At 34.8% G+C, this 25,500-nt stretch overlaps 1 protein-coding gene and 1 long non-coding RNA gene across 2 annotated transcripts in view; one reads left to right on the top strand and one right to left on the bottom strand.

The window, feature by feature from the left end:
- Nucleotides 1-13,299, bottom strand: part of LOC132536954 (uncharacterized) — a 46,114-nt gene extending 32,815 nt beyond the window's left edge. The window contains exon 1 of the long non-coding RNA XR_009548479.1: nt 13,089-13,299. This is a non-coding gene — a long non-coding RNA (uncharacterized LOC132536954). The remainder of the gene's footprint in view (nt 1-13,088) is intronic.
- Nucleotides 13,300-15,242: 1,943 nt separating this feature from the next.
- Nucleotides 15,243-25,500, top strand: part of LOC103117211 (probable ATP-dependent RNA helicase DDX60) — a 99,700-nt gene continuing 89,442 nt past the window's right edge. The window contains exons 1-9 of the mRNA XM_007527223.3: nt 15,243-15,313; nt 15,468-15,531; nt 16,838-17,027; nt 17,485-17,826; nt 19,718-19,834; nt 20,278-20,424; nt 22,716-22,874; nt 24,132-24,273; nt 25,239-25,406. Of these exons, the coding sequence (XP_007527285.3) occupies nt 15,310-15,313; nt 15,468-15,531; nt 16,838-17,027; nt 17,485-17,826; nt 19,718-19,834; nt 20,278-20,424; nt 22,716-22,874; nt 24,132-24,273; nt 25,239-25,406 (1,333 nt within the window). The 5' untranslated portion in view covers nt 15,243-15,309. The remainder of the gene's footprint in view (nt 15,314-15,467; nt 15,532-16,837; nt 17,028-17,484; nt 17,827-19,717; nt 19,835-20,277; nt 20,425-22,715; nt 22,875-24,131; nt 24,274-25,238; nt 25,407-25,500) is intronic.

Genomic DNA, 25,500 nt, shown 5'->3' with positions numbered 1-25,500 from the left:
TTCTCCACTGGATATGGCATTGGCAGTTCTATCCATGCATAGCCTTTTTGTGTTTTCTAATTAATACTGTGTAGGTTTATGACCATACCAAACTAACAAAAGTTGTTACAAGCTGTAATCAATGTTCAGTGTTACTAATTAATCAGGTCAGACAATATCTATTAATCATTTATATTGGTGTTAAATACTCCTTGCATGTGCAAATAAGTTAAATCATAACATACATTTTTCACATTTTTCTCCATTTTGATCAAGAAGATAATCCAATGAGTTTTGTATGAGTTATGTTAACACTTGCATGGTTACAAATTTTCAAAATTTAACTTTGTTAGTTTTCTTCAGTGACCTTTTATATAATGTCTATCAAGTCAAACATGGAATATACAGTACAAAATTGCAACAGATTTGTGACATTGCCCAAACTTCAGGTATATCAATATTATCTCCTTCTCTGTCTCTTCATTTTTGTCTGCATTGAGATGTTTTGCCTATAAACAAATGTTTTACAGTTGCCAAAGTACTATAAGCTGAGAATAAATGTATTTTCACTCCATTGAATTAGTAAGTATATTTTTGGAGGTCACAGAACTTTGTGGATACAGTACGGAACTATTTATTTGTAATCTTGTGATTTTATAAACCATTATTAAATAAGTAGTAAAATAGCAAAGATCTGTGGAGTGAATATGTATCATGGAAGTAAAAATATTTGCAGAAGAGGAAACTGAAGCACATGCATGTTGTCCAGTTTTCCTATGGTCATATAGTTTATGTGTCAGACCTTAGTTAATTAAACCTAACTAACTACCTTTCAACAACTACAGCATTGTGTTTAAGTGCTTTGAGACACTTAAAGTCAGAAAGTAATTAGAAAATTATTTATTTTCCATAAAACATTTATTTGTAGCATATTCTTTGATTTAATTAACAACAATGTTAAGCAAAATAACAAATCAAGACAATGTCTGTACAAACTTGAGTGTATAGAAGAAAAGGCTGATTTTTATAGAATAATCCTGACGAGAAGATAATCAAAAGGAGGTGAGCACAAATCTGTACTCTTCAACCTTATAAGGCTACTGGAAAGAGCTCTATACCTGGACCCTAAGTATAGTTACTGGTGTATCTCCACCATCCAGACCATTGAAACTAGCTCAGTTTCTTTGCATTTTAAAGTATTTCAGAGAACCCTTCATATTCATTCTAATATAATGGAAAGCCAGTATCCCTTACCTTTTTTTAAAAAAAATTGTATTTACTATTCTTTCTTTCTTTTCTTTTTTTTTTTTGTATAGAGACAGACAGAAAGACACTGAGAGGGAAGGAGGAGATAGAGAAGGAGAAAGAGAAACACCCATAGCACTGCTTCACTGCTCATGAAGCTTTTCCCCTGCAGGCAAGGATGCAGGCTTGAAACTTGGTCTTAGAACATTATAACATATACACTCTACCACCACCTGGCCCCTATGGATCTCTTTTCTTAAATCTAAGATAATCATAAAAACAAAATTTGCATGGTGATCTGCTGAGGTTATTTCCGTTTTTACTAAAAAAGAGAATCATGCCCCAGTTCTAGAGATATATTAGAGAACTGTCATTTCTGAACATTCTGTTGTTAGCAGAAAGAGATATATATGTAGATCAGGAAAGGGGGGACCGGGTGGTGCACCTGGTTGAGTACACATGTTACAATACACAAGATTCTATCCCCCAGTTTCCACCTGTAGCTTTATAAGTGGTGAAGCAGTATTACAGGCATCTCTCTGCCTCTCTCTCTCTCTCTCTCTCTCTTCCTCTCTATCACAACTTTCCCTCTTGGTTCTGGCAGTCTCTATTCAATAAATAAAAAAAGATAAGAAAAATAAAAAAAGAGTTAGGCCTGGAAAGGGAAATTATTCTTTTAAACTGCCTCAGTATTAGATAATGGTTTACTTGCATGTTGTATTAAATAATCTATATCTTTAAATGTCGAATGTGCTACAATTGGGTAATACCTGTTGTATATCTGTCAATATAGATTAACTGAGAAATTATTATGTGAAAAATGTAGGAAAAAAAATCAGAAATCATAGTCACTGTTTTCAGGGAAGTGGTTCCCTGGCATATATATATATATATGGGGTGTGTGCACTTGAGAAGATGGCTCACAGCACAGGGTGTTCATGGGAGGTAGCATATGTGTCCCTAATCCATTGTCTAGCATTGACACAAGATCAGGCAGATAAAAGACATAGCAGTAAATACTCAGAATACTGAATGAGATCCCATCCCCTTGATCTTGTTGCAGAACTGTAACTATTGACATATTCTTTGGTTTTTATCAATTCACAGATAGACTTGTATGAAAAAAAATATCCCAAGGAAAATTTTCATACTGTCTATTGTAAGCACTTGAGGAGACTCATTATTCATCGTATGTCCATAGTGCTTTCTGTAAGAACCCACTCAGAAATTCTTGTCTGGTTTTAGCACGAAGAGTTATTTATTACTGGACATTGGGAAATGTTCAACTAATGAGTTTTGCTCTCCACATATAGTTACTAGGATTTTATAATATAGTATGTAGTCTATTTTTGGACAATCTTACGCCTTTTTCTTTTCTTCTTTGTCACTATTTTATTTACATAATCTTAATATGTTTTATTTATCCTTATAGAATTCATGGTAAAGTGAAGGATATGACTTTCTAATGTTATAGTTTCCCACTCATACTATTTTTTCTTACTGGAGGGGATTAATGGTGTACAGTATATACAGTTATTGGTACATGTGTAAACTTTCTGTTTTCTGTGAACCTCTCTCAATCCTAGCCTAAGTTCTCCTTTAACATCATGCATAAGGACTTGAAAGCTCTCCATGTCCCCTCAGCCACCCAGATTCCTTTACTTTGATGTAATACACCAAGTCCAGTTCGAGTTCTACTTTGTTTTTCCTTTCGGTTCTATTTCCCAACTTCTTTCTGTGATTGTTCAATCTTCTCTTTCTGGCTTATCTCACTTAACATGATTTTTTCAAGCATAAGGCTAATTATCAAAATTTATAAGTAGCTCATCAAACTCAACAACAAAAATCAAATGGCGACATCCCAAAATGGGGAGAAGATAGGAACAGAATATTTATTCATGCTATTTTAAGCTAACAGTCTTGAACCTCAAAGATTTTGTGTTTAAGTATGTGATTTGAAAGCAGATCTAGCTTGCAATATCAACTACTCTTTACCTGATACCTTTTACCTGTTTGACTTAACTTTACTTTTGTAAGTTTAGTTCTCATCCTTAAAACATCAATGAAAATGACAACTAGAGATTAACTGAGTCAATTGGCAAAGAACAACACAGTGTTGGCACACAATCTGAGCTCCATAACAAACTGATGCTGCTACTACATACTAATTATTTGTACTCTAAGCATGTGAATATTTGAAATGCATACATGTATTTGAAATCTATACAAAATATATAAGATCAGCTTAGGACACATGTCTACTTAAATGATGATTTTGATTAGGTAGAGTCAAAACAAAATTTTAAGAGGAAAGATATTTGCTTTTTATGGATGTTGGCTAAAACCCAAATAGGATTTTACCTTAATATCTACAATGAGTTAAGTAAGCACTGACTTCATTGAATAAACATTCATCTGTAAAACTATGCCTCAGCCTTTCATCAAGCAATTTAATTGTTTAAATAAAAGTGAAGAGCACTTTCTGAAAAGTATTTTGGCTGTAGTTCCTTTGTAAACTCCTGGAGAATTTTAAGGCTGTTTCACAAGTATAACTTGAAAGTGATGGGGGGGGTTTGTCACCTTATTACAGATTGTTCACAACTTGGTGAATGCAAGAAATTAATATTGAATCCCTTTGTCAAGAATGACTAAGTGGGGGTTCCCAGAAGATGGCGGACTGAGAAGCTGCTAGTGGCTTGAGCTCTGACCACATCTTCTGGAAACGGTTCCAGATGCCACCAGGATGCTGGCCAGGCTTCCCTGGATTGAAGACCCCACCAATGTGTCATGGAGCTCAGCTTCCCCAGAGACACACCCTACTAGGGAAAGAGAGAGGCAGAATGGGAGTATGGATCGACCAGTCAATGCCCATGTTCAGCGGGGAAGCAATTACAGAAGCCAGACCTTCTACCTTCTGCAACCCTCAATGACCCTGGGTCCATGCTCCCAGAGGGATAGAGAATGGGAAAGCTATCAGGGGAGGGGGTGGGATATGGAGATTGGGTGGTGGGAATTGTGTGGAGTTGTACTCCTCCTACCTTATGGTTTTGTTAATTAATCCTTTCTTAAATAAATAAAAAAAAAGAATGACTAAGTGAACTTTAGTCCATTTCAGGCACAATTAAACAAACAAAAAAAAAGGGTCTTGCCTAAAAAAGAATATGGATGTCAGGTAGGGGCTTCAAGTATAGTAAAATGAGATCATTCTGGAACAACTCTATTAATTTCAATATTCAACTCATAGAAAACAAGTTTGCTTATTGTAAAGTGTGGTAATGTCTTATTTTTTCCTAATAAAGACATTTAATTATCTTCAAGTGTTAACTGAATAAGAAAAAGACAAAGATATAAGTATTTCATAAGTAATTTTGATGGAATTTTGTCTATATGTTAAATCTGGAACATCGGATTAGAAAATGTGGCTCATAGGGAGTGGGGCTGTATAGCACAGCTAGTTAAGCTCACGTGGTACAAAGCGTGAGGATCAGAGTAAGGATTCCTTTTGGAGCCCCTGGCTCTGCACATGCGGGGGAATCGCCTCACAGGTGATTAAACGGGTCTGCAGGTGTCTATCTTTCTTTTCCTCTCCTCTCTTGATTTCTCTCTGTCCTAGCCAACAACAACGACATCAGTAACAACAACAATAATAACCACAATAATAAAACAACAATGGTAACAAAAGGGAAAATAAATAAATACATATTCAAAAAAGAAAATGTGGCACATAAAGGAGGAAGCAGAAGCTACTAAAATAAACACAATTACTGTCTCTTCATCTCTTTTCCTAAGACACGGTGTAACCCAGTGACTGCATACATAATCTCTATAAACTGAGTAGAGAGTCTAGATCCTGACTCTTCTACTTAGTATCTATGATATCTTCTGCTGTTTACTCAACCTCTTGTGCTTCAGTTTTTTAATCTGTAAAATAAAAGTATATGCTTTTATTTCTTTTATAAATTCACTGAGGATTAAGGGGATGTATAATGTTTACTTAGTTCTGAAAACAGTGAATAGCACAAGGTCTATTAAACCCATTCAATCCAGTACTATAGCCAGTAGCCTCAAGTCACTAATATTAAATTTGCTTAAATTAATTAAATGTTTAAAATGACAAGAAAGATTAAAAAACCCCCAGCTCATCTGTTATATTACCACACTTGAAGTGTTCAAAAATCACATCGCTAGTGGTTCTAAGTTTGAAGCTAGGAGAAGCAGAATATTACCACTTCAGAAAGCTCTGTTGGATAATACAGCCAACACTGTTGTCCTCTATCTTCACTTAAAAACAAACAAACAAACTAACAAACAAAACAATTTATGGTTGGAGAGATAGTTCACCAGGTAAGGCAATTCCTTGGCCATGACACTGGGTTAAGTATTCAGATCTCTCTCTAACCTAATGAGAATGTCAGCTTGGGAGAAGTAAAGCCTTGCCTGTATGAAAGGAAGGAAGTATGGGGAGATGGGAGAAATAAAAGAAGGGAGGGAAAGAGGAAGAAAGATAAGGGAAAGAAAATTTAGAATCAGGAATCTCCTAGGGAAGACTAGAAGATCAAATGGAAGGGAAGAGTGGTGGTATACCTGGTTGAGAGCACATGTTACAGTGTGCAAGGACCTGGGTTCAAGCACCTGTAGGAGGAAAGCTTCATACGTAGTAAAGTAGTGCTGCAGGTGTCTCTCTGTCTCTCTCCCTATTTCCCACTTTCAATTTCTGTCTCTAGCCAATAAATAAAGATTACATATATATGACTAAATGAAGAACAGGAGCTAGGGCCAGGGAAATATGATTCCAGAGGTCCTAGATTTAATCCTTACCCCATGCCAGAGCTGAACAGAGACCAGGGTCTGTCTCTCTCTGTTTTATGAAACTAAAGACACAAGTCCTTTTTTTTTTTTTAACTTTATTTAAAAACATTATTTTTATTTTGTTTCTCTTCCTCCTTTTTTGCCTCCAGGGTTATCAATGGGGCTAGGTACTTGCATTATAAATTGACTGCTCCCGGTGGCCATTTTTTCCCTTTTATTATTATTATTTTTCTTTGTATTTTTATTTGTCAGGAAAATGTAGGTTTAATTTGCATTTCTCTAGTAATAAGTGAAGTGGAGCATTCCTTTATATGTTTTTTGGATTCTTTTATATGTTTTTTGAATAGTTTTTTAAATAAGATATATATATATATCTTATTTATATATATATATATATATATATATATATCTTATTTAAAAAACTATTCAGTTCTTTGGCCCAGTTTTTTATTGCATTAGTCTTACTTTTGCAGATAATTCTGTATAGATATTTGTTATCAGTTACTTGTTGGATGTATAACTAATATGGCTCAAACTCTCCTGTAGGGTAAGGGGTGTATATATCACTTTAAATTAGTATATTTCCATTTTTCAGGTAAAAACACAGAAGTGGGATAACTGGATCCTGTGTTATTTCTAGCTCTAGTGTTTTGAAGAATCTTCATAATGCTTTTCATCATTCCTGTCAACAGTGTGCAGCTTCAAAAGATAATTTTTTTAAATAATTATACCTTTATAAAACTCTTACTTTAAAAACATTTACTCTTTATTTAAAAACATTTCCCCCCCTCCAGAATTATCACTGGGGCTTGGTTCCTGCACTACAGATCCACTGCTCCTGGCAGCCATTTTTTCCTCTTTTCAATTATTGTTTTTTCTTTTTATTTATTTGACAGGACAGAGAGAAATTGAGAGAGTAGGGTAGATAGAGAAATAGAGAGAAAGATAGATATCTGCATACCTACTTCATTGCTCATGAAGTTTTCCCTGAAGGTGCTCATCGGGGATTTCTATACAGAATTGACCTGCAAAAGTAAAACTAACCCAGATTAAAAAAAATGGCCCAAACAACTAAACAGTTTTCTAAAGAAGAGATGCTTATTATCCTCTGTATTATTTAGCCAACATTTTGGATTCAACTGGACTCTTGGTTTTCTTCTTCCCAATTCATGCTATTCTTAGATGACATCAGCATCCACTTTATTATTAATTCTACTGCTTGGCATATGAGTTCATATTTGAAACTTGATTTTTGTTTATCTAGTGATAGTTACCTCTGTTTAATCTTAACCTCTTGGGTCTACATCTACACATGGATATGCTCCATTTTCAAAATCCAAATATATATATTTACCTAGATAACAGGTTGGAGACTTAACATGATAAACATAATGGGCTTTTAAACATGGAAAATAGCCATAATTGAATTTAAATCTCTGAAACAAAATGTTCTCAGTTTTATATTTGGCTTTGTATATTTAGATCCATTTGTAATTAAGGATTTACTTTTATACACTTTAAGCGTTCATGTTTCAAATGCTCCTGCCCTTTGACCCACCCTAACTTACTCTACTTTTCTATTTATAATAGCAAGCAAAATGTTGATAACAATCCAAATCTCTAATTTATGGAATGGTGAAATAAACTCATAGACTTTTAAAGAGGTCATAAAAAGTGATGTTTATAAAATGTTTATAATACCATAGTAAAAGTTCATTATAGAATGAAAATGGAGTGAAGATGAAAGCAGTTTTTATTTAAATATGATGCAGAGTTTAAGATGGAAATGTTTTTATGGTTGAAAATTTCTATGTTTTAAATTGAGTTGATCTGAGGAGAAATCAAAGCTTTACCATATGAAATAGTTGATTTTTCTTTCTCCATTACATGGGAGAGGCTAGACTACCAAGATAATGGCATATTTAAAAATGGCTTTGAGGAGTACTTGATCTAAATCAAAACAGACTTGTTCTTCTGACTGCATCTTATATGCCTCATGGATGTATTTAGTGAAGGAATACCATGATCAAGTGGAATAGATGCTGTCTGGTGAAGAGGAACAGCTGCTTAATAATTTCAGGAACTGCTCATTTGTGTAAGTGTACTGTAAAAGTATGTGACTAAGGAAGAAAGTATATGACAAAAGAGGAAATCAGCTGTTGACCAAAGGAGGATTTAAATGTTTTTAAAATGACAACCACTGAAGACAGTTGCTGTCCTAACAAAATCCAGAGGTCTGCTTCTACTGGCCCAGCAATTTATTCAGTACTATTTTGGAAAAGAATTCCTAGAACGGCATATCTTTTGTCCTTCATCTTTCCTCTCATTGTCTAATTAACAGGTGTTGAAAAGCTTATGGTAGAAATCTCACAGTACATTCATTTTAATTGTGTATCTGCATCTGTGATTTTACTTGAAAATTTTGTTATATTTCTACAGAATAAAATAAATAGTACATAAATCAATACTTGCTTTTCTGTCATTGTACACCCATCCCCAGCATCTCATTACTTTCTTTTCTCTTCCCCAGAATCCTTTGGCTTGGTGTAATACACAGCCATCAGTCCAAGTTTCACCTTATGGTATCCTTTATTCTCATTGCTTCTTAAATTCCATGTTTGAATGTATGTGTGAGATCATCTGACATTCATTTTTCTCTTTCTGGTTTATCTCACTCAATATGATATCTTCAAGTTCTGTCCAAGATATGGCAAAGGAATTGATTTCATTATTTTTTTGAATACTTAAATTTTTTAAAAATATTTATTTATTTTCCCTTTTGTTGTCCTTGTTATTTTATTGTTGTAGTTATTATTGTTGTTATTGATGTCATTGTAGTTGGATAGGACAGAAAGAAATGGAGAGAGGAGGGGAAGACAGAGAGGGGGAGAGAAAGATAGACACCTGCAGACCTGCTTCACCACCTGTGAAGCAACTCCCCTGCAGGTGGGGAGTCGGGGGCTCGAACTGGGATCCTTACTCAGGTCCTCACACTTTGCACCACATGCACTTAACCCGCTGCGCCACCACCCAACTCCCTGATTTCATTACTTTTAACAGCCTCACAGTATTTCATTATGTATATGTACCACAACTTTCTTATCCACTTATCTGTCATTAGGCATTCGTTGTTTCCAAGTTTAGGCTATTACAAATTGTTATGCTGTGAACACAGTTGTACATAGATCTATTAGGATAGGTGTCATTGTTTTCTTTGGATATATCCCTGTGGGACTATGTGAAAGCTTGTTAGAAGCTCTCCCATCCTTGGATGGAAGTCTGGAAAGACACCCCACTTGCTAGCCTCTCTCCTTATAGAGATGAGCCAAGAGGAAAAAGTCTCCCAGACTCAGTTTCTCCTTATTAGTCTCTCAAGCTCACAGAAAGCCTACAAGCCTCTCACACTTAGTTCTCCCTGATAGCAGCAGACCAAATGGCTTCCTGCTTTAGGGTTCATTAAAAGTTCACATATGCACTTCACCTTTTGATCACAAAGGAGAACACACTCTATCATACACCCTGCAACACCAGACAGTGAAAACCCACCAAATACTATTTCCTTGTGCTCCTTGATATCTATGATTTACATCAAGTTTTGTTTTTCTTTTCTCTATCTCACCTTACTAGTTTAACCCTTATGCTTCTCTCAAATGCCTTTGGATAATTAAACTGCCTGCATCATGGAGACTAATCATTTTTACCTTTATGTATTGCATCAATTCTACCAGCCCCCTACCATAGGGGCAAGCTGACCTTTAAGAAAACTAATTTCTGACATATTTGAAAAATGTTCTTTATTTAACTCTCTATATAATCCCATACCAATCTCCAGATAAATGAGTGTTTGTACCAGAATACTCCCCAATGCCTCCTTTCTGGATGGTGCAGCCCCTTGAGTTGGCGAGGGAGGGTTGGTGGGTTACCCCCTGGCTGGAGCCACTCCACGTGAGCGCCAGCATATCCCCAGGAGAGGAATTGCTGGGTCATAGGGTAGGTCCATTTCTAGCACTCTGACAATGTGTTTTTTATTTAGAGAGAGAGAGATAGTGGGAGAGAGAGATAGTGGAAAAGAGAGAAGTACCACAGAACTGTAGCTCCCCTCGGTGTGTGGCATTCCCATGTGGTTCTGGGACTAGAATTTGGGTTGTAAGCATGAGTCTACCTGTTTTCCTAGTTCTTCATTTCCCTTGTCCTGCAAATAAGATCTTAAGATTAGTAAAAAGAAAAATCTCTCAAATATTTTAGAAAGAGGAAGAAATGAAGCAGGTAAAATGTGGTCCTCAAGCACAAAGGGGAACTGAAATTGACAGACTAAGGCAAAAGATAATTTGTACAAAACAATACATATGTTAAAAACTGTATTTTCAAAGAATGAACCACAAACAGAATTCACACACATCTCTGTTTCAACTTGCCTTTTGCTTCCAGTGTTTCAGACTTTCTAGAAGAAGATATGTTCCCAAATGAAAACTCATAATCCAGAAAGATACATGATCACAAGCCTCCCCCCTTTTTATCCTGAAACTATCTCCATTTTTCAAGAAATGGACAAAACAGAAGTCTCTAGTCTTTCTTTGCACCAACATAAATATTCTCTGAAATAGAATAATGAGGAGGTAGGTCTGAACATTATATTCTGAGTTGTGGTAAAAAGCTGGCATGACAGTGTTTGGCTTGCTGGTGGATCAGGCAGAGCATTCAAGTTTGGTGTCACATGGACTTAACAATCATTGGCTTTCACAATCACTTAAACATCATTGTTGATCCTTAACACATAAATTTAAAGGTATGGAATAAAAGGCACAGTTGCATTAGACATATTAGTCAAACATGGGATAAAAAAGCAATATACCTAACCTCATCGAAGCAAGGACTGCAAAAGCTGAATAAGGGCAAGAGACTGGCATACTTTAATGATGACTCTTTAGTCACTATCAGGCCATTCCACAAGCTGGGGCCCTAATCAGGGAATCCCGAGATTCCCAAACAGACATGATGGGCCTAGACCTCAAATAAATCCCTCTCTCCATTGTTATCAGTCATTCCTATCAGGAACAACACAATAGACCCTTTGTGAGCCCCCATAGGACCTTTCCCTCAACTTGGATCAACAATAGTAGAGAATGTTCCATCCTCTGAAGGGAGCCTGGACAATATACTCTATGCTACACCTGAGGAAGATAGGTCCTGATATTGGAGCAGTTTGGAATGTTCCTACTTATGACAACAGAATGTATGCTCAGATCTACAGGGATGCAGAGTTCACATAGACTCCTAAGCTGAATATAGGCCCCAGATCACATCAAATAAGCGGGATTTACAATCAACAATATTTATATACCTTTCCCATATTTGGGAGCTACTCTTTCTGGCTCTTCTACCAGCCATGGCATCATCTCCCCAGAGGATAATTAGGATCCACCTGCATATCAGATTTCAGGCTCAGGCAAAACAAACAAACAAATAAACAAACACTAGTATAGCCACAGGCCCTTTGAAATATAGCTAAAATGTGCCTACTAGCTATCTACAAAATGGAGGGCCCCCCAACTCTTTATCTGCACTATTCCAACCTTTAGGTTCATGAATGGTCAACAATTTGTTTGGTTTTGTTTGTTAACTCTCTTTTCAACCACCAGGTTCCATATGCTAGCCTGATGCCTACCAGAACCCCACCAATGTGTCCTGGAGCTCTGCTTCCCCAGAGCCTTTTCCCACTAGGGAAAGAGAAGGACAGGCTGGGAGTATGGATTGACCAGTCAATGCCCATGTTCAGTGGGGAAGCAATTACAGAAGCCAGACTTTGCACCTTCTGCAACCCACTGTGACCTTGGATCCATACTCCCTGAGTTAAAGAATAGGAAAGCTATCAGGGAAGGGCATGAGATAGAGTTCTGATGGTAAGAATTGTGTGAAGTTGTACCCCTCTTATCCTATGGTTTTGTCAATGTTTCCTTTTTATAAATAAAAATTAAATAAAAAAACAAACAATAAAACAAAACAAGAAGAAGGAGGAGGAGGAGGAGGAGGAGAAGAAGAAGAAGAAGAACAAGAAGAAGAAGAAGAAGAAAAAGAAGAAGAAGAAGAAGAAGGAGAAGAAAAACCAATATACCTTAAGACCAATCCTGTGCCAAGTTCCAGGTTCTTTTATTTCTCAACTTCATCATCAATGAAAACATTGCAAATTGCTGGTGAGCTGCAGTGAATGGATAAATAAATCAGTATGAATAAAAGCCAGATAGATGTAAGGAGTGCTCATTTTCTCAATCCCCACCATTTATTTTCTTTAACAACTTGATTCTCCAATATATGATTTTAAAAAAGTCATTCTTTGCTCTCTATTTTGTTTTCCTTATTGCACACTGCACTGCTTGCCTGCTGGCCTGCTTTCCCTCCTTCCTTCTTTTGTATTTTCCTTCCTTCCTTCCTTCCCTTTCCTTTTCTTCCATTCCTTTCCTTTCCCTGCCTTCTTCCCTTCCTCTCCCCTCCCTCCCTCTCATTAGACAGATATTAATTTGTGACTTCCCATGGACTCTATGATACTGTTTTGAGGCACAGGAAATTTCCAACTGTAGATTACATAGAACTTCACTTAGTAGAAATATGTGTTCTTGCACACTGCATGTCTTATTTTTTATTTTTATTTTTTTGCATAAAGAAGCCGATGTATACACCACAGCTCATGGTGAATTTTCAGATTCCATAATGTCTTACATTTCACCTATTTTTAAATTATTTTTGTTTATTTACCGACCTCAGTCAATTGTTGAAGAAGGGAAACTGAAACTAACCAACTCCAGAGATGAGAAAGGAAACTGAAACTTACGTCCATATATAACAGACTGCTGGAGGAATTCTGAGTGTGGACTTATACACATCTCTGCTACTCTCTCTTGGCTGAGCAGCATTTGGGATTCAGCAGCACTTGGGATTCAGGCTGAGCAGCATTTGGGATTCAGCAGATGTGTGAGTAGAGGGAGGGGTGGGTGAGGAGAGCAAAGAGGGTATACCAGAGGTCCAGCACAGATTCTGAAAGGTGACACTCCACCTCTTACCTTCCAGCTCCTGGGCAACACAGGAAATGCAGGGTCTTTAGGCTCCTACTAAAATGGAGAAGAGTCAGGAAAATGCAGAAAGGTGGGGCTTAGGGAGAAAAAAATAATTGTCTCTGAAGTCTGAAAGAAAAACGAGTGCTGGTGTTCTTTTCAAAGTAAAGGTGCTTGGGATCTGGTGTATTGAAGATAAACTAAGGGGTGACAGATTTAAAGCCTAGACACAGATAACAAGCTGCAACCAGCTTCATCTTTTTAAAAATTTTTATTATAATTATTTTTAAGAATCTCTGGTCTTACTCTAAAGTGGCAAAATCAGAACTTGCATTTGAATAAACTATTTGACAAAATAATAAATATATTTGACAAAATAATTTAACAAGAGTAAAGAGAATGCATCCCTTGCCACTGGGTATGTACTAGCCTTTTTATTGATGTTTAACAAACCTACTGGTTGACTACTACAGACATTTATAATTTTATAGTTTCTGTCAATCATAATTCCAAAAAAGATAATCTGAGTCTTCTATTCAGCATCTTGTGGAACTGAAATGAAGGTATCTGCTAGGGCTGCTTTTCATTTAGGCTGAGTATTCTTTCAGATTATTGGAAGAACCTATTTCCTTAGTGTAGTATAGTGGCAGAGGGGTGTGTGGTGGGGCACCAGGTTAAGCACACATAGTACAAAGAAGAACAAGGACTCGTGCATGGATTCTGGTTTGAGCCCCCAGCTCCCCATCTGCCGGTTGTGTGTGTGTGTGTACATGTGTGTGTGTGTCTTCACAAGTGGTGAAGCAGGTCTGTAGGTGTCTATTTTTATCTCTCTCTTTCAATCTTCCCCTTCCCTCTCAATTTATTTCTGTCCTAAAAAATAAAATAATAATAATAAAAAAACAAAAAAAAATCATAGGAGCAGTGAATTCATAGGGCAGGCATCAAGTCCCCAAGATAACCCTGGAAGTAAAAGAAAAAAAAAAGCAGTGTAGTGGGAGTAGACTCTCTGTTTTTGTTTGTTTTATCCTCTTCCTGTTGATTGGGAGTTATGCTTATGCTCGGAAGTTATATCCTACCCTCAGGTTCTACCCTATAAGTCCTCTGACTTCATGACAGTTAATGTTACAAAGACAGTGGCAGAATCGCTCCCCATTGATAAGATTGTGTAGGGGAGGAGAACAAATTTTCGCCTACCTCTTTAGTATGAGAAGAAAACAAAATTGAAACCCATATATTAATTATGGATTTTTAATTAAGTGGCTTCCAAAGACAATGATGCAAAATAAGGGTATATATTCCATTCCACTGACTTATTATTGGGGTCAGGTTTCATCCACACTTTATCATACCCTTGAGTTGTTAAACATGGGATTATGATATTTCCTGTGGTTGTGATACTTCCCTTACCTGTGCTTAACTCTTATTTTGTCCTTTAGAGCTTAAGCATTTCTTCTTCAGAAGAGCCTCCTTATCATTTTGACTTTCTTTCCTTCCTTCCTTCCTTCTTTCCTTCCTTCCTTCCTTCCTTCCTTCCTTCCTTCCTTCTTTCCTTCCTTCCTTCTCTCTCTCTCTTTTTTTTTTTTAATATTTATTACCTTTTGTTGCCCTTGTTTTTTATTGTTGTCGTTGTTGGATAGGACAGAGAGAAATGGAGAGAGGAGGGGAAGACAGAGGGGGATAGAAAGATAGACACCTGCAGACCTGCTTCACCACTTGTGAAGCGACTCCCCTGCAGGTGGGGAGCCGGGTGCTCTAACCAGGATCCTTATGCTGGTCCTTGCCCTTTGCGCCACCTGCGCTTAACCTGCTGCTCTACCACCCGACTCCCTCTTTCTTTTCTTCCTATGAAGGAGGGACACGGAAAGTACTTCTCAGAACTGGTTTATGGTGTATGGACTGAGTCTGGGACTTCTGGGGCCTGGTAGACAACTGCTGCTCTATCATCCTGACCCTCACATTCATAATTTCCATTATTAAATGATTGATCTTTGTTTTTTCCCAATTGATTTAAACCTAGTGAGAAAAGAGTGCTTTCATTCATTTTTATATTCTCAGTGCTTAATATTTTGCTTAGCATGTGGTAATCATTCAGTACTTTTTGTTGATGGAATAAATTATTTTTTCTCTTTATTTTGTAGGTCTGGTATTTTCATTAGAGGTGCCAAAGTAAAGGATATTTACTATATTTTATATTTTCCACTTCAGGTTGGAGCCACAAATAGCTTCAAGAATGGGTAATTTAAAATATTTATCAATTATAAAATTTGATTCTTTAAGTAAGACTTATTTAATATGATTAAATATTTTTTATTATTTATCAAATAATAAAAAAATGATATTCCCTGTTAAAAAGACTGATTGGAAATCATTTCTTTTCTCTTTTTGTAGAAAAATGCACAATGTTTTTGAAGCAAATGTCACAGTTCATTTTAGATGAAATCCCACAAGCTAAGTAAGTACTGCCATTGTAATAAAGAAATATGAAGCCTTATACTGTATTCCCTGCATGTCCAGTTAGCCTTAAATTAAGATCTCTCTAATCTGTTTATCTCACTATATGTAAGATATTACAGTGTACTATGTGTACTATGCAGAGCATATATTTATTATTATATTACCACCAGGGTTATTGGTGGGACATGGTGCCAGCACTATGAATCCACAGCTCCCAGTAGCCTCCCTCCCTTCCTTCCTTCCTTCCTTCCTCCCTTCCTTCCTTCCTTCCTTCCTTCCTTCCTTCCTTCCTTCCTTCCTTCCTTTTCTCCCTTCCTTCCTTCCTTCCTTCCTTCCTTCCTTCCTTCCTTCCTTCCTTCCTTTATTTCTTTCTTTCTATTGTACTGGATAGGACAGAGGGAAATTGAGAGAAGAGGGGGAGATACAGAGATAGACACCCGAAGCCCTGCTTCACTGCTCATGAGGTATTGCCCTGTAGATGGGGAGTAGGGGAAGGAACCTGGGTCCTTGAACATGGATATGCGTGCACTCAACTAGGTGTGACACCTCTCAGCTCCCAGAGGAGATATGCATGATAGCTATGGTTTATTTATATACTATGCTGTACATATGAATATATTATAATACAGTTGTATATAATCATGTATGTGTATATATTTTAGTATATGTAGTGTCTTTTGAATAGGTTATAGATTATATATGACACATATATAATGTATATAACATATATAGTTGTAAAATTGTTCAATATAACTTTTTGAGTTATTTGATGATAACTGGAAAAAGTCCTCTGCTTATTTTTCCACAATTGTTAATGTCTCAAAGTCCTGAATCATTAGGAAGGAAATATAATTCAAATTCCTGAGTTCAATCTAGACTCTTCCATGTGACCTTAGATAGTTTGTTCTATTTCATTATGCCATTTTTATTGGAAATTTTAGTGGAAATGACCCTGCCTTCTGATGAAGAAAACTCTTGCATATGGATATATTAATTTTATTTTCTTTAAAATTTACTTATCTAATGAGACAAAGAGTGAACCCAAGCACTACTCTGGTTTATGTGGTGTTGCAGATCAAACTCAGGACCTCATGTATGCAATTTACATAGACTAGGGCTGGAATGCCAGCCCCTTATCACTGAGCCACGTCCTTTGGTCAACATATAGGTCTATTTATAAAGCCTTAGCATAGAGCTTATCAAAATACTATTCAGAATGCTCACCTGTTCATGATCACGAAAACAGTATTACTGCTTTTTTTAAAAGACAATATTATATGTATTTTTGTTCTGGTTTCATTTAGGTATTCCAGCTTATTCAATGATTTTGTTGAATCTGAATTTTTTCTGGTGGATGGAGATTCATTACTTATCACATACATATGTGAGCAATCATTAAAACAAGGACAGGAGCTCCACTTCATCTTTCTGGTTGAACTTTATCTTGTGGATCTTATTAGTAAAGGAGGACAGTTTGCCATTGTTTTCTTTAAGGTAATATGTTACAGTTGAGCTCTTCTTTTCTTTTGATGTTTGAGAACATCAAAAATCCTTATTCTACTGTCAGTATTTAATGACAAAGTAATATCTATAAAACTTAAAAAATACTTCAATGATAGTTCTAATCAGCTAAATGGATAAGTTAATAATTGTCTGTTTCAAAATAACATACTTCTCCAGGGGCCAGGTGGTGGCACACTTGGTTGAGTGCATGTATTACAATGTGCAAGGACCCAGTTTCGAGCCCCCGGTCCCCACCTGCAGGAGGAAAGCTTTACGAGTGGTGAAGCAGCACTGCAGGTGTCTCTCTGTCCCTCTGCCTTTCTATCACCCACTTCCCTCTTGATTTCTTGCTGTCTCTATCCAATAAATAAAGATAATAAAAATTTTAAAAAGATACAATTAAAAAAATAACATACTTCTCCCTTCCCACCCCCCCCAACCCTTCCAGGATGCTGAGTATGCATATTTCAACTTCCCTGACCTCCTTACTTTGAGGACTGCTCTAATTCTTCATCTTCAGCATAATACTACTATTGATGTTCGAACAGACTTTTCTGGATGCTTATCACAACAGTGGAAAAATTTCCTGGAGGAGAGTAGCCCATACTTTATCATAGTTACAGATGAAGGCCTGGATCATCTACAAACACATTTTTTCAACTTTTTAATCCTTCACTCTTTGGAAATGAAGGTCAATGTTGTTCTTTCCTTGGGACAAGAATCTGATATGCTTCGACTTTATGCGTATATGATGCCATGCAACCAGAGAAACCAAAAATTTTTCATGAAGGTAATTTTATATTTAAATGCAAAGGAGGATTAGTGGGGGTTGTACTGTTATGTGGACATGTTATGCGTGTACAAACTATTGTATTTTACTGTTGACTGTAAACCATTAATCCCCCAATAAAGAAATTAAAAGCAAAGTTATACCTCTGTTGCTAAGACAAACAAGTGAAATTATATTTAAAGTATTACTTTTAGTGAGGGAGCAGTATATAAAGTTGGTGAAGGAAAAATAAGTTTATTTGCTACAATTAAATCATTATAGAATTTTCAAAGTATTTAGAATTTTAATACCATCATCTTGGTATATTTTACAATTACTGTTGTTAAACTTTGTTTACACCCTCTCCAGTTGCTGGGGCTTGGTGGTGGCACTACAAATCCACTCTTCCTGTCTGCTTTATTTATTTATTTATTTTGGATAGTACAGAGGGAAATTGATAGAGGAAAGGGAGAGACTGAGAGGGAGCAAAAGACACTTGTAGACCTGCTTCACCAGTTGTGAAGCGTTCAGTCCCTTACCCCACAGGTGGGGAGATGGGGAGTATCAAACCTGGATCCTTGCATGGGTCCTTGTGCTTCGTACTATGTGAGCTTAACTGGGTGCACCACTGCCTGGCCCCCTGTTGTTAAACTTTTGGAAGTGAAATATGCATAAGGTTTTGTAAATAAGGTTAATTTCTGTTTACTTTTCAATACTTCTAGTGAATTGTGTTTTTGAAAAAATGATTTTTGAGTAAAAATAATTTTACTTTCTGAGAGCAGTATCACAATCCTGCCTTCTCGTTTTGGACATAGATTGTTTTTGTGGAATTTGGACAAATTGTTTATTTTGCTAAAGCAGTCAGATTATTTTGAATTCTAGGGTTTTTTTTTTTTTTCCTTCCTTTTTAACTGGCTGTGAGCAGGAACAGTCCTGAAGTTCAATCTCATATTAAATAGAGGTTCTGTAGTCATTTTGCTACATTTAATTCTGTTAGTGCAATTTCTGAAACTGAGTTTGAATGTTGACCTACAAACATCCTTTTCAAAATCTCTATAAGAAGTTTTAATTTTTTTATTATTTGTTAATGCTTCTATGAGTTTATTTAAAAAATATTTGTTTATTATTTTTTATGAGAAGAGAGAGAGATAGATAGAAGTGTAGATGATAGATAGAGATCAGGCAAGGATCAGGAATCTGGCATATGACATAGCCCAAGACAGAACCTAGGACTTCAGATTTGCAGATTCTGTGCTCTATCTCTGAGCTATCTCCCAACTGCTAGATGATTTCTTTCTTACTTTAATAAACAGTTTTATTTCTGGTAAAATTATTTATTTCCTGATTTGTTTAATATTCACTTTAAGGATTTTTTTTTTAATTTAGCACTTTGAAGACTATATGAAATAAAAATAGAAATGCAATGCTTACTGATAATAGTTATTGGGTGACAAGCAACCTGGGGTTGGAATGCTATTCTCTGTTTATCATTTTTCACAATGCAATATAATAAAGTCAGTGGGAAAATATTTCTTTTAGAGATGTTTAAAATGTTCTTAAACTAGATTTTAAAATTTTAAAAAAATTGTACATGTGCCTAAGGTTTTAAAATTATACATTTAAATTGAATTCATTTTTAAATTGAATTCAATTTGTCTAAATTGTACCTTCATCAAAGTGTAGAAAGAATAAAATGATCTAAGACCTCAGATAGAAACTAATTTGCCTAAGACAAATTGGTGCCATTTTGCAAACTGTAAAAGTACTATAAATGATCTATATTCACATTAGTGTGTTTTTAATATATATATACATATATATAGTAATTATATTTTCAATACTTGACATTTTTGTAGCTAGAAAGTAGATATTTTACTTATATTAATTTTTGTGACTTTCCTTCCTTTCACAGAACAAAAATAAAATCAAAGATGTGTATAAAACTCTGATAAGACAATTGGAGAACCATAGTGTCTCTGCATTAACAGAGCTTTTTGGAAATTTAGGATGGGAAAATATGATGGATGAGGTATATTATATTTTAAATATAAAGCTATCAATGTAAAGTATGTTTATAACAAAATTATGTATTATGTGAGTAATGCTATATAAACATTTTCTGACTTCATAAGAAAATTCCTACGAATTGTATTTTTTTAATGGATTTATAATTTTTTTTCTTTAATTAGAATGTGTACTTCTTTTAGTGGAATTTTCTCTTGTCTCATCAGATTCTTAGGTGTTTTCGTATTGATTTATAGGATATATACCGATGTTTTACTTATTTTGTTGAACTATTTATTGCACTTATTTAAACATTTTGTGTTTAAATTGAAAATTAAAAATTTTATTTGCTATATTATATTAATAATATATTGTTTTTATAGTCATATTTGCCCACTTTTTCCTATGTGATATCTTCTAGTAAAATCACATAAAATAAAATTCATAATTGATTTCCTTTTGTGACAGGCATATGGAACTATGTCTTTACTTAAGCAGCTCTGGCCAGAAGGATCTGACATTCGACGTGTTCTTTGTGTAACAACATGCTCATGGTCTTTGAAAATGTACAATTGCTTTTTAGAAAACAGAAAGGGGAACACTAATAGTAAACAGGTATTACTTTCACAACTTATCGGTAAAATACCATTGCTCTCCATTTTTGACATTTTACTGATTTTCATCTACTATTTCTTCAAGTTTGCACTTTATTTATGTCCTTAATTTGATTATGAATTTCCAAAAATGTGGGAAAACTATAATTTATAAAATGAATTCTAAAAAGATGCTTGTGGGAAACATCCGTTTGTATTTTCACATGCTATATTGTTTTACTGCTCAGATTTCTCCCTTAAGGTTTATTTTGCCTAATTTGTCCAATCATTTTGCCTTTAAATCCTCAGTACAGCATTTCAAAGGAAGTATTATTATTATTCTTTCCCTTATGGGATCATTGGTGTTCAGTTAATCCAGGAAGCACCCATTAAAGCTTAGACATTAAATGTCACTGTAGCTAAAATGCTGATTCGTCTAGTCTAAGTTACATTAACACTGAACTTTATTTTGAAAGAATTTCTGCTATATACTAGTTTGGTGTCAACCTAACTGAAGATATGCTAACGTTATTAACTTTCTCTATATCAGAGAGGGTTTATTAAAAAAGTTGTTTGTTGGGCTGGGAAACTATCACAGTGGTAGAACACTGGACTTTAAACCTGAGGCCCAGATATTCCAGGTTCAGCCCCTATTAATACCACAAGCCAGAGCTAAGAAGTCCTCTGGTCTCTTTATCTAATTATATCTCTCATTAAGTAAATAAATAAACAAGATATATTTAAAATAATTGCTCATAATATTTAAAAATGATGAAGTCATCTCCTTTGCATTATCTTGGTCAGAACTTGAAGATATCATGTTGAGTGTGATAAGCCAAAAATAGAAGGACCAATACAAAATGATCTCACTTAGAGGTGGAACTTAGGAAACAAGGACTGTAAAAAACAAACAAACAAACAAACAAAAACATAAAGTGAAAATTAGACTGGGTGTAGTATATTGCACCAAGAAGGGGGAAAGGAACGAGATGGAAAGGAAGTGGGGTATTAGTGTATGATTGGAGAAAAAGACCTAGGTTGGGGGTGCAAGTGTCTTCTGATATCTAGACACCTATTATAGGGAGATGAGAGGTTGTACCTATGTGTTAGCAATTACTATAAACCATTAAACCCCAATAAAGTATTTAAAAACTCAAATATTTGTATAATAAGGTCTATGTAGCAATTTATTATCTGTGACTAACCATTATACTCCCATTCATCTCTATGACATTGTATTGAAGTCATTATAGTTACTTTGGTCACTAGAGTATATCACTTAAAAGATATATGGTTGCAAGTAATAAAATTCCATAAAGTGGCTTGAACAGAAAACAAACAAAACAAAACAAAACAAAAACATATTGTACTGATGATATCACTCACTGGGACAGTTCACTGCTTTACCTCTGTCTTTTTCTATCTGAAAACACCAACCTGGAGAGATGAAGCCAATGGTGGCAACAAAATTCAAACAAACAAAAAGCCTGAACAACTGTTTGCCAATAAGAGTTTTCTATCCAACTATTAGTTCCTCACTATATGTGTATATATGCACATGTGACATACCTGGACATTTTGTAATGAATGTAAGGACTAGAAAATTCTCCATTAAAAGTACTAAAGGAAAATGAAGTTTTGTCTCTTCTACAATTTCAGAAATGACCAGGATTTATCATTCCTTAACATCATTTATATCGTTTTCAAAAAATGCACTTGAATGTATTTGCAGTGAAGTATTTCTACATAATTAATGCAACAGTTTAAATTATCATAAACATTAGGTTAAAATTAATGAACGTTCTTGAAATTCTAATAATTAGACCTATTTGATCATTTGAAGGTATGCAAAACAAGTCTTATTCTTGTAGCTTTGTGGTCCTTGTTTCATGTTAAGGATGCCCACTTTTTACACTTTTTTTTTTCTAACTGGGCGTGCTTTTCAGGTATTTTACCATCTTGGTTTAATTACTCTGTTAATGTTCAGTGTTCCTTTAGACATATGAAACCATGACAGTAAAGTAATGTGCAATCCATCATTGTCACTTCCCCGTGTGGGCACGACATTAGAATTTGCTCCACCAATCTATATAAAATTTGACTGCGCTGGAAAAATATGTAAACTCCTGTTGATTCTTCTTTCCTTATAAATGTAGTTGAGTTTATGTTTGAAGACATGGATTTTCTCAAAAATAGGAAAAAGAATAAAGTAATGTATGGTTATGCCACACAAACTTTTGTGATATATTATTACATGCTATTGTTTCATAGTCTGTTACTCTCTAGCTTTCCTCCTCTTCTTTTTTTTTTCAGATGGAAAACAACTATGCAACCCTACAAGAGATGGAGGATTTTTGTAAAATGTATTGTCTCAGTGTGGTTCTTCTACTCCACTTACCTCTTTCTCAAAGAGCTTGTACTAGGGTCATCACTTCCCAATGGAATAAAAATATTCAGACTTTCTTAAATATGGTAAGTATGCTATTATTCATTTATTAACTTTAATTTCAACAGTTTGGTAGCTAAAACTCATAGTAACCTCTAAAAATATATTTACGTGAATACAAGGAACTATTCACATGATGTCCAGCAGTCCATGATAATTACAGAGCAAGTGGGCCAGGTGGTTACACACCTGGTTAAACACACATAGTACTAAGTGCAAGGACTGGCACAAGGATCCTGGTTTGAGTGCTAACTCCCCACCTGCAGCAGGTATACTTCACAAGTGGTGAAGCAAGTCTTCAGGTGTCTTTCTCTCTCCTTTTCTATCTCCCCCTCCACTCTCAATTTTTCTCTTTTTCCTACTCAATAAAATAGAAAACAACAACAACAACAACAAAACAGGCCACCAGGGGTGGTAAATTCCTAGTGCCGTCACTACCTCAACAATAATCCTGGAAGAAGACGAAAAAAGCGATTCTTTCTGTCAACTAAAATTACAAAGCAGGTCCTGTAGGGGTTATCAGAGAACCTTCCAAGTAATGTTATTATCTAATGTTCATCTTGTACACCAAAGCTGTTTAGAAAACTTTATGTATTATAGAGAACTTTCATTTAAATCTGTAATTCCATACAAGTATTAGATTCTGACCATTCCATAGTTCATACATACAATTCAAACTATATAAAGTGAATGAAAAGAAATTAAATATTTCTGAGAAGTAAGTCTATCACAAAACTCAAAGCATAATATTCATACTTACTTCAGTATAACATTTAATATCAAGTGGTTTAGTATTGTAATCTGACTTATCTGAAATGACTAAGTAAATTATATAGGAGTCAGAAATGGAGTGTTGTTTTTTTTTTTTAACTCCCTATAATGAACTGTAGTCTGTTTATTCTTGATGAAATATAAAAAAGGTCTAGGGGACGGAATTTGGGAAAGTATAGGGAGGAACTTACATAGCAGGACTTGGAGATACTGGATTGTAGTAAAAGTCAGGACATATTTTTGCATAAAAACATAGAACAATAAGACATGACTCCACTAAACCACCTTCCTACTTGTTATTTTATTTTATGCTTTAATTTTTTAAGTATAAAGTATTAATCATTACTAAGCCCAAAAACACTTACTTAAATTGACTAGTAAGAACTGGAAAAGCTCTGCAAACTTATCTTGAAGTGGAATCAGGGACAGTTTTCAGTTGAAGTTACACTATAACTTATTGTTCACATAGAAGTTATCAACAACTTGAATTTATTTTATTTTATTTTTTTCAGAAAAACTGGTGTGACCATTTCATCCTAGATAATATAAATAAATTCAATATTTGGAATCTGAATTTAGCTCACCTTTCTGACTTAAGTGATGACCTTTTGTTGAAGAATATTGCTTTTTACTATGAAACTGAAAATGTTCAAGGTACTATCTTAGTATATTAAAATGATTATGACTTTATCCAGAGATAATTATAAATAATTAAAAACTTCAAAATTATTTTCTTTTATTCCCCAAATTTTACAGAGTAATTAATCATTTCTTTTTATTGTTTGCTAATACATGCATTTTTTTGTATTCAGTTGCATAGTGAATGTTCCATTTACAATTTTTTAGCTTTATATTACTCTGCAGTTACTTTTAGAAGAATATATGTTTGGCTAATTGGAATTTCTAGATAATTTTTAAAACATCTTTATTGGGGGATTGTTTATAGTAAATATAGTTGTTAGTACATGTGTAAACTTTTACATTTTCAGGAAAACACTCTCACTCCCCAGCCTGAGTCCTTTACTTTGGTGCAATACACGCAATCTAGATAATTTTAACAGTTGATTTTTTAAATTTAAATATATACACAACATTGTAAATTTATGCTAATTACTATAATCATCTTATTACTATGCAATCTTTTGAAGACACTTTCTCAGATACTAATGATTTATGTGTTTGTAACTTTATAGCCTGATTTTCTTTCTTTGAGTTATTTTCTTCAGTACATTTTATGCTGTTTAATAATCAAAGACAAAAAAGATATTTTAAGAGCTATAACTGACTGAGCATTGTTGAGACATTTTTTTGTCTCTAGGATTTTTTGTAAAAGTAGTTTTTCATCACTTTTAGGATCATAAAGTTCTGTGTGGCACAAAATTTTTATTACCTTAAAGACTAGTCAGACATTTATCTTTTGCTATTGTGAGGCAAGATAGGTATAATTTTAATACATAGCTATAAAAATCAAAATACATTTAAAATATAAAAATCGCAAGCTTAACACAGATGTATTTTCAGTGTTTGATAAATATTTCAAAGTTCTATGAACTCATTTAAATGTGTTCTGTGTATGTGTGAATGATTTCTAATATTTATTGCTTTTAACTATTATATAGGTCTGCACCTGAATTTGGGACATGCCATTACGGAAGATTATGAATATCTCTGGAATACTGTAGCAAAGTTGGTCCAGTTAGATAGACTGAAGTTTGATGTTGGAATGCCATTTCCTTTAAGAAAAACAAAACTTCAGTTCCTCAGAAAGATTCCATCACCAATTAAAGGTAATAATTTCTTAATTTAAATTGAGAACCTTGTTTCATATATGTTTTGTTGATAACTGTTAGATTTCTATCAAGGTGGCACTACAGATCTATT

Source organism: Erinaceus europaeus, chromosome 2 (genome assembly GCF_950295315.1).
Source record: "Erinaceus europaeus chromosome 2, mEriEur2.1, whole genome shotgun sequence".
NCBI classification, from domain to species: Eukaryota; Metazoa; Chordata; class Mammalia; order Eulipotyphla; family Erinaceidae; genus Erinaceus; species Erinaceus europaeus.
Note: the sequence above shows the minus strand (reverse complement) of the source record. Positions and strands in the feature narration are given on the sequence as shown.